The sequence below is a fragment of the Sorex araneus genome, chromosome 6 (genome assembly GCF_027595985.1).
Source record: "Sorex araneus isolate mSorAra2 chromosome 6, mSorAra2.pri, whole genome shotgun sequence".
Lineage (NCBI taxonomy): Eukaryota > Metazoa > Chordata > Mammalia > Eulipotyphla > Soricidae > Sorex > Sorex araneus.
Genome location: NC_073307.1, coordinates 63,571,924 through 63,581,263, shown reverse-complemented (window position 1 = coordinate 63,581,263; position 9,340 = coordinate 63,571,924). Strand labels below are relative to the sequence as shown.

General features: G+C 51.1%; 1 protein-coding gene across 1 annotated transcript in view; it reads left to right on the top strand.

Moving 5' to 3' along the window:
- The first annotated feature begins 488 nt into the window (after nt 1–488).
- LOC129405884 (maestro heat-like repeat family member 5) overlaps nt 489–9,340 on the top strand; it is a 55,363-nt gene continuing 46,511 nt past the window's right edge. Inside the window, exons 1-11 of the mRNA XM_055143573.1 lie at nt 489–560; nt 700–853; nt 1,705–1,797; nt 2,364–2,515; nt 2,880–3,014; nt 3,806–3,912; nt 5,819–6,020; nt 6,180–6,252; nt 7,014–7,100; nt 7,587–7,697; nt 8,433–8,506. Coding sequence (XP_054999548.1) covers nt 489–560; nt 700–853; nt 1,705–1,797; nt 2,364–2,515; nt 2,880–3,014; nt 3,806–3,912; nt 5,819–6,020; nt 6,180–6,252; nt 7,014–7,100; nt 7,587–7,697; nt 8,433–8,506 — 1,260 coding nt within the window. The remainder of the gene's footprint in view (nt 561–699; nt 854–1,704; nt 1,798–2,363; nt 2,516–2,879; nt 3,015–3,805; nt 3,913–5,818; nt 6,021–6,179; nt 6,253–7,013; nt 7,101–7,586; nt 7,698–8,432; nt 8,507–9,340) is intronic.

Sequence of the window (9,340 nt, the reverse complement as noted above, 5' to 3'; positions counted from 1 at the left end):
GGTGGGAGCAGAGAGATGGAAAGTAGGAAGCATTGGGTCTTCTACCTCTTCCCCTCGAAGTGTGACCAGGACTTCAGACTGCACTGTAAATTCCTGGGACTTACTAGGCCTCCCCTTGTGTTATCATAATTCAGTGGATCATCTCAGAGTACTGACGAACCTATTTGGGTCCAACCACCTGTCTGCTAACTCACCTGTGGGTCATACCTCAAGCTGTCTCCCTAGCTCCACATACTTGGCACTGACTTTCCTAACACTGGGTTCCTCTGGTGTCTCATTTTCTGGTATCCATCTTCCCATTCTAGCCTTCCTCGTCACACTGTGTCCTGATCAAGACCTCTAGCCTGCCAGGGACTTTGCATAGTCCGACGCATACAAAATCCACTTGGAATCCTTCCTCACATTTCACTTGCTGCTACAGGGGAATCCCTGCACTCCAGGCACCCCAAACCTCACACCCACTCAGCTCATAGCCAGAGATTTTGCAGATGGCCTGTCAGTCTGTCTTCTGGTCTGAATGGGGAGGCTCTGGATCTCCTTCACGAGGAAGGTTCCTCTTGGTGATGCATAGTAGGTGGAGGAAGATGAGTTTGCTGTCCTCAAAATAGAAGAGAAGCACATGTTGGACCAAGTGATTCACAGGAGCCTGAAGACTGGTCTTGGAGGTTAGCCTCTCACCTTTAGTTTTCCTCTTTACAGAAGCCAGAGGAACAAATGGAGGATCCATGCACTGGCATTTTAATTGCCATAGGCCTTCGTTCACCGGACATCATTGTCGAGAAGCTATTGGGCATAGAGCATCAGCCCCCCAGAAGCCTCTTGCTTGCGGCCAAGGAAATCTGTAACAACGATGGTATGAATCCCTGTGGTGGGAGCGGGGGTGGTTGTGTGAGAAGTAGTGACGGGCACAGGGATGGCGTGCTGCCTGCACCCGGGACCACCTTCGTACTTCTTGGCCCCTACTAATGGACCTACTCTGAGCTCTGTGTGTGGGCAGGGGTGGGAGCATGGAAAGATCCAGCCTGAGTTGTACATGGCTGATGGGGACTTGGGAGAAAACTCCTAGAGAATGGAAATGACAGAGTAAGAAGAGGCAAAATGTATGAGGGGAGATGAGCTGGAGAAAAAATGTGAACCCAGATGGAGGCAGAAGGCAGAGAGAAGGCCCCGCTGGAATCAGCAGGCAGGGTTGCTCAGAGGGCAGTGCTGAGGGGAGCCTGCCTTTGAGATGAGGGGCTGGGCAGGGCTCATCACACAAGCTCCATTCTGGGGAGGTTCTCTGGCCCACCCTGTGCTTCTCTCAGTCTGAGTGTGGGAACAGTCAAGTCACAGAATGGCGTTGCCAGCCCTTTCTTGAGCTGCGGGATGCAAGAGTGGTGAGGGGCAGTGGCCTTCTGAGGGACGGAGCTGCCTGCTGTTTCCTGCAGGCCCCCAAGAGGCAATGGGGGTGGGGGTAAGGGGCTTGGGCACATTTGGCCTCTGTGGGATATGCCGTGATCCTTCATGGAGCCCAGTCTGCCCAGACACCCCTCAGGGTGTCATCTGGCAGCACTAGTCATTTGCAGTTAAGGATGCTGAAAGTCACAGGCTCCTGGATGCTTGGGGTTCTTAGATGCAGGGCGAAGGTCCAAACCAAGTTCTCCTCCTCCCTTGCTCCCACCCCACTGCCCACTGAGCCAGAATGACCGTTTAACTTTCTCCCAGGGCCCAAGCAGTGCATTGACCAGCTATGGGACTACATCTTGCATCTTCTGCACATGAACCAAGTGGAAGAGGATATGCTGGCAATCTATGAAGGTGAAGGGTGGGAGGGCTGAAGTAAGCCTTCATGGGGTCAAGGGAGGAGAAAGGAATGTCAAGAGTAGTGAAGGAGCCCCTCAGGGGCTGGAGTGATAGCACAGCGGGTAGGGCATTTGCCATACACGTGGCCGACCCAGGTTCAATCCTATATGGTCCACTGAGCACCGCCAGGAGTAATTCCTGAGTGCAAAGCCAGGAGGAACCCCTGTGCATCTCTGGGTGGGACCCAAAAAGCGAAAATAAAAATGATGCCCCTCTACCAGACACCCGAAGGCTGGAGAAGGGGCAGACAACGGCCCAAAGCAGGCTTCTTGTGAGCAGATGCTTCGCCCATTGGCCAGTCCTGGTCTTGGTTTAGGGCTAGTTCCACCCTGGCCATCCTGGTGATCTTCTGGCCATCCCGGTGCAGTCAGTTGAAAGAGACCTCGAGTTGTGCTAGTGGGTGCTATTTCCAGAAGAGAATTCCAGAAAGCTTCATGGTTGGGGCTGAGAGGATGCTGTTTCTGTTTCCCTGTGAGAAGAGAATGGTAATGGGTATCCCCAACTCCCTATTTCCCTCACAGTGCTCAGGGCAGTGGTGTCCTGTGTCCAGAGGCAGCTGAATGTGAAGGCTAGTGCTGAGGATGAATTGCCATTCCTCAAGAAAGCTGCCATAAAATCCTGTGACACATTCCAGCTATTACGTGACCATTGGCCCCTGGTCCACAAACCCAAGGTGAGAGTAGTAGATGGTGGTGTGGGAGGAGGGCAGGTGTGAGGCTTGACGCCCAAAGGGGTGTGGGAGGAGCAGACCATGTCCTGCTGGACAGGCACATTCACCGGCCTTCTGGGAGAGCAGGCCTCATGCTTCTCTTCAACCCCCACCCAACCCTCTTCCTCTAAAGGAGGGGATCAGCCAACACTCTGGGGGTCATTCAGCTCCTGGTGAAGTAAACGGTTATGCAATGACTTTCCTGTCACCCCTGATTTGCTAAGCATTATGCAAGTCCCTCAGAAGATAGAGAGAAGAAAGCCAGCCCCTCAGGGCTTGTCCGGCCTTCATCCCTGACCTGAGGTTCATTCTGTCTCCTCGGGCACAGATAGTCCAGGAAATGCTGCAGCTGTTGGGAAACCTTGTGGCCCTTATGCCAGCGTCCAGTGTCAAGGACGAAACTGACTGGTTAATAGAAAAGTTAACAGACTTGCCGATCAACATGACTCTGTACATCGAAGAGGTGATTATGGTGGGGCTGAGATGAAAATCTGGCTTGGTGATGCAGTCCCTGTTTCTTTGTTTATTGACTTTGACTTGGGGGTTCTCCCTGGCCGTGCTCATGGCTTACTCCCAGCTTCCTGAACTGCTGGGTGACTATAGAGAGACCAGGGTCCAACCCAGGGCAGCAGCTTGCAAGATAAGGAGCCCTCACACTGTCCTGGGTCTGGCCTTATTCCTTCTATGTTGAAGCATAGGTCCTGGAGTTGGCCAGGAAGTGGACTGTAGGCCAAATGCACCCTCAAGTTTCTTTCATCTAGAACATTTTACACAGCCACTCCCTGACATTCTCATGCTTTGACTCTCTGACCTTTTTGTCTCTCACCCCTAGAGCATAATTGTAGGCCTCAGATGACTGCAAGCCAGTCAGTTTGGAACCTTCATTGTCACTTCCAAGGAATTTACACCTGTAGCTTATGGCATGGAGGAGTAATTGGCAGAAGGTGTCCCCCAGGGCCTGGGAGTTTGGAGATTGTGTCAGAATTCTACCTCTCTGTCCCACAGAAATGTGGTGCCAGTATTCGATATTTTGTCTGCAGAGGATCCAGATCCAGAGCCCAATACACTGATATCTTCTGTCCTCCTCCCACTTAGAGGCATTTCCCAAACCAAGTGGCCTCCAGTTTGAAGGGATCGTCCAAGAAAAAGAATTAGTGTTCAGGAAATGGGTAGGAAACACTGAGTTCAAAGCCGACAATGTTCTCACAGCCGGTTTCTCAGAGCTCTTCCTCTGGGGTTGGTCTTGTCTTCCAGGACACAGATATCACGAGGGACTTTGAGGAAAATTTATCAGGGAAAAGCATGAGGGATGGCAGGAAGCATTCTGGTGTTTGTCCAGACTGCGAGAAAACCACCAGACTGTGATAGAGAATGGACTCCGTTTGAGCTGAAGGAAAAGAGAAGAGGGAAAGAAGCAGAGAAGGGTCAAAGCAGAGGTTCCAGAATGGTCCTAAGAAACTTTGGGCAAGGCCACCAGGGAGTCATTGAGCCCAAGTCCTCTATGAAAAGAGCCCAGTGGTGCTGGGACCAGCCTGCTTAGTGATCTGCTGTGTTCAGTCAGATGCTTGGGAGAGGCTGGGGGATTTGAGAATCACTTATCAGCCTGAGAGCTGTTGAGTTAGGCCCCATGGCAGAGGCAGATAGGAGTCACATTCTTTCACAGTTGTTTCTACACTAACATGCCGTCCCAAAGGAGGCTTTGGGAGGTCTAATTTGGTTTGAGGGCCATATCTGGCGTTGCTCGGGGGTCACACTTCAGGTCCTTGGGCAAGCGTGAGGTGTTATGGGTCAAACTCCAGCTTCCTGCTCCAACACTTTGAGCCATTTATCACCCCTTGGTCATATTTTTGAAAGAGCAGTCAACCTGGTCTAGGTTACACGCGCTTTCTGTGGGGTGTGAGGTGCTGACCTATCCCACATCTGCTGGGTTTTGCTGACAAGCTGGAGAAGCAATCACATCAGTAGATATGCGTTCAACCCAGCATAGGACCATCTGTCCCAGTTGACTTAGACTTAGTACCACTGAGTACTCAGAGGGCCCCTGAGCATTGTGTGGAAATTTCCATCCAAAAAAATATAACTGACTAAATCAACTTTATACGAATGAACAAAGGATTTTATAACACGTTAAAGTAAACACATGACTGCACTAATACAAAGTAGCTAAAAGTAAGCTTACATACATGAAGTGCTAGAGTGATCACTTGAATTTGGACTAGGATAAGTTAGATGTTTTCTAGAAGTCTTTACTAAATCATTAAAACACAACAGCATGATAGTTCAAATCCTCGAAGGATACCCACAGAATGAGAAAACACATTCAAGAGTCAGAGAGACAGAGCAAGGACCATGGCACTTGCCTATTTGCAGCTGACCCTGGTTTGATCCCTGCACAGCATATGGTCCCTCAAGTCCTGCCAGGAGTGAGCCCTGAGCACTGGTTGGTGGGACCTCAAACCAAAAATACAGAGGAAGGAGGCACATGGTGGTGGTGTTTGGGTTGGGGTGAGGGTAGGGGGCAGAGAAAGGGGGCAGGAATGGGAACACAACAAAAGACCTAAGATAAATTTAATAGGAAGGTGGTAGATTTCATCTTAGGCTCCCAAATAATCACAAGTTATAAATGTTCCAAATGCCCCAATTGAAAAGGTAGAGATTATCAGAGAGCTACCCTGGTATAAAATCCTCTCTGATTGATACAAATTGATCAATAGACATAGGACAAATAGAAATTGGAATGGGAAATATACACTGGCAGAGGGATAGCTGTTGGAATATTATATGACTGAAACCTGATCATGAACAGTCTGGTAACTATCTCACAGTGATTCAATTAAAAAAATTACAAAAAAATGTAGTGTTAACACATATCAATTCAAAAGGCTCCATTTGCTAAGTGACTAAAATAGATTTCAGAGCAAACATTACCATTAGCTATAAAGAAATTTCTTATAATAAATAAGGGGTCAAATAACCAAGAGCATAATGGCCAGATGGTAGGACAATGGGTTTAGGTGCTTGCCTTGCATGTGGCTGATCGGGATTTCATCCCCCACATCCTCTAAGGTCCTCTGATCCCACCAGGAAAGATCCCTAAGCTCAGAGCCAAGGGTCAGCACTGAACAATTGGGTGTGCCCCCAAAGCGTAACCAAATGGAATGAAATGGCATGTTCTCACACCTTGAAACCGAATCTAAGAACATTCACATAACAATGTCAGCCACTGGGTAGAGGGTAAATATTTCCACCCTTGGGCTTGGATTTCAGGATTGTGACAGCTTTGAGAGTAATAGATGTGGATTTTCCTTTGGTCATGATGAATCTGTCCTGTGCCTTAGCCCACACTATTGCAATGACAATACTGAGCTGTAAACGTCTCCTTGAGAAGAGGGCCTTGGGCAGTCCTGTGGCTTCCCAAGAGAGGCACAAGGGCAGCCATGGAAGCATGTGCCGGAGAGTCCCTTTCCCTGTAGGAGTCCCTGAAAGGTCCATGAGGGCAGGTGACAGCCGGGAGGGGTGCAGGAGAGGGGCACAGCCATGCTGCAGAGAGTGGGCGAGGAATTGAGGGGTTTCCTGGGGCCGTGGGAAGCCTCGGCTGCCTGTACTCACTCTGTTTTCCTGCACACAGTGTGTACTCCAAGTGCTGGACGCTGTGCTCGTCAGTAAGACGGGGGGTTTCGACAAGGACTCTCAGGTGGAGAGCACCATGTTCCTCCTGTTCAAGCTGGTAAGATCCGCAGAGCTGGAACCCCTCACTCATCCCCTGTGGGTGACACTGCCTTCCGGAGGGCCTGAGCAGATCCAGGGGGCCAGAGTATCTTGGGTACCAAGTGGGGGGGCTTTCCGTTTGTTCATTGAGGAAGATAGGTTTGTGGTTTGCGAGTGATAATTTTCTGTACAGGAGAATAGGCCAAGGTAGTCCAGAACAGGCCAGCATGTCTCTGGGCTAGGGTTCTGGGCTGCTTTCTCTCTTTCCCTCCCTCCCTTGGAGGTGATGGCATCCTGGCCAGCCCGGCCTCCTTCAGCACAGCCATCGTCTGCACAGTGACCTTAGCCAGACACCACAGGCTCTCCAGAACGCACAAAGGCCTGTATTCCGGGTATAGTCGGAGATTTTCTGCAGGTAGCAACCGGACACATGTTCTATATTTTGTAGGCTTAGGAAGCTGCTGTCCCTCACCCTATAGTCTGGGAAGTGGGTCCAAAGCTCCAGCCACTCTCTCATTCCTGCAGGAGCTGTCAGGCCTCCTGTGTTGCAGCCTTGTTAGGAAGAGACAGACAGTGGAAACTGGCAAATGGGGGTTACCGTTGGCTTGTGAAATGTGTTGCTCACGATTGCCTTCCCTTTGATCTTTGGGAATGTGGACTCCTAGGTTCTATTTTCCCCTGTCTTTTGGTCAAGGACCCTACTTTTCAGGGCTCTGAGCTCTGGCTCCCCCATCCATGGTGATGGGCCTCCCAGATCTGACAGCTCTGATTTCTCCACAGCTCCATGTAAGTGGCAGAGGCTCAGATCGGAGCCTCATCTGGAGATCTTTCTTGGCCCTGAGTAAGTGATCCCCATGTGGGGTGGGGACTCTGGACCATCTTGCAGTGCGGGTTGGTTCCCATGAAGGGCTTCCGCCCTTCTAGATGAGATGCACATGGTGAGCTTTGCCTGTAATGAAAGGCCTTGCTCCAGCCTTGTTCCCTCTCCATCCACCCGTGCTGTCTCTCTGCCTTGGTGGCCCCTGCTTAGAAAGGGGATAAAGTGTTTCCTGCAGTGATCACGAGGAGGTTGATGACTTATGGGGCACGTGCTGGGATGGTGGGTCAAGACCCAGCGTGGGAAAGCATCTGGCCTGTGCTCGGCACGTGGTTCATGGCAGACACACACTGGCTCTCAGCCCCCTCCCCTGTCCATGCAAATTGAATTCAGTTCATGGCATCAGGGGTTTGCTGGGAGCATGATTTCTCCCGCTTGGCCCCTCCCCTTCCCCCCCACTGCCCCCCAACCAGGTCAGCCTATATTAATCCCTTTCTTTTCCCACTCTAGCCACGTTACACAGTGACCAGGTGGTTCACTCACTCCTCAGATACCTAAAGTCCGAGGACCTGGCCACACTTGAGTCGGCCCTTACTGTCTTCACAAAGGTGCTGTGTAACGGTGAGTGGGAACCGGGTGCTGCTGCTTGTCGTTGAGCTGACCTTGCTCTGGAGTGTCCCCCTAGTTGGCTAATGCCTAGTTTTAATTTTGGCATGGCCACGAGAGACAAGAATACAGAGAGGGGATCAAGTAGGAAGGAAAACTTGGGTTGAAGAAGAAAAAGTGCCGGGAAGTGGGAAGAGACTCTTGTTTTGAGGAAGATGGGGAACTCCCAGGGACGAGGACCCAGTTCTGAAGGTGGAAGAGCATGGAAGGGTGGGAGAAGGGCAATGTGGGAGAGAAGGCCTCGTGGGCAGACCCTCAAGCCTGTGGGGGTTGGGGGGTGAGGGTCAGCTCCAGGAAGCACTGTTTAAAGTCTCTTGCATTCTGGACTGAAGCAGAGGAACTGTGGAGCCTGCCTCAAGGGCTGCCACATGGCCTTTGAAGACCAAGTCTGTTCTTCCCTGTCCTCCCTCCTGCCTTTTTCTGTTTTGGGGGTGGTGGGGGTCTATACTTTGTGGTGCTCAGGGCTTCCTCTTGGCTCTGCACTTAGGAATACTTCTGACAGTTTTGAGGGACCAGAGGAGTGTGGGACAGTACCCTGATTGGCTGTATGTAAGGGAAACCGCTTACTTGTAGCATTGCTATGCATGTCCACTCCCAAGTCCCATACCACCCCCCCTCCAATCTTCTTGTGCCATGAAAAAGCAGCGCCACCTGAACCTGACGTGAGCTGTGTGCTTGTGTTCCCTCTAGTGCCCAGGACGGATGAGGTGAAGAGTGAGGTGGTACGATCAGTGATTGCATTGATTCAGCAGGACATTAGATCAGTGAGCAGACACATTCCCCTAACCCTGGGTGCTGAGAGCTTTCTGAGATGGAGATGGTGGCTGATTGGAGAGGAGGTGGGGGTGGGGAGTGAGAATAATGCGGCTTCCTCACCCAGCTCTCTGTCTCAGGATTACCTTGGCTCACATTTGGGCCTCTGCAAACTTCAGCAGGTTTGAGAAGAATGGCTGGTTCCAGCCTACTTCTAAGCCTTTGCCAGGGCAGCAATGTTGTGTGACCTTTGGGGTCTAAACGACATAGTTTCTGTCCCCTGAGCATTTGCGGATTTGTGGGTAGAGATTTTGTGTGGTGTTGGGGTCAAGACACCATCTTTCATTTCCTGGTAGGGGTTGGGAGAATATCTGAAAATGCTCAGGGTTCTCCTTGGCTCTGTGCTCAATGTGTTTGGAGTAACTCCTGTGATCTTGTGGTGCTGGGTAGCCCAGACCCCAGACCCTGAGCTTGCCATGTGTATTGTATGTAGTTAGCCCATTGAGCTGGCTCATTGAGGCTTGGTCTTTTGACCAAGCTCTCCTGCTGGGGTTGCAGACTGCACAGATAGCTCCAACACAGATTGGGGTGGATGGAGAGCTGGGCGTGGAAAAGGCAGGAGACTGGGGAATCCATTGCCAAAAACCAAGCCCTAACTTCAGGAAATCAAGGATGAGTCCAGGATCTTGGGGACCACGCGTGGCTTTTCTGATGAAGCTGGCACGTGGCATGTGGCCTGGACTTACATTCTCTCCTGACTCCACTTTCCTGCCAGTTTTCCCTCTCGGGGTACCAGATGGGCATGCCATGGGCTTTGAGTTCCCCAGGAGGGAGGGGAGCGGAGC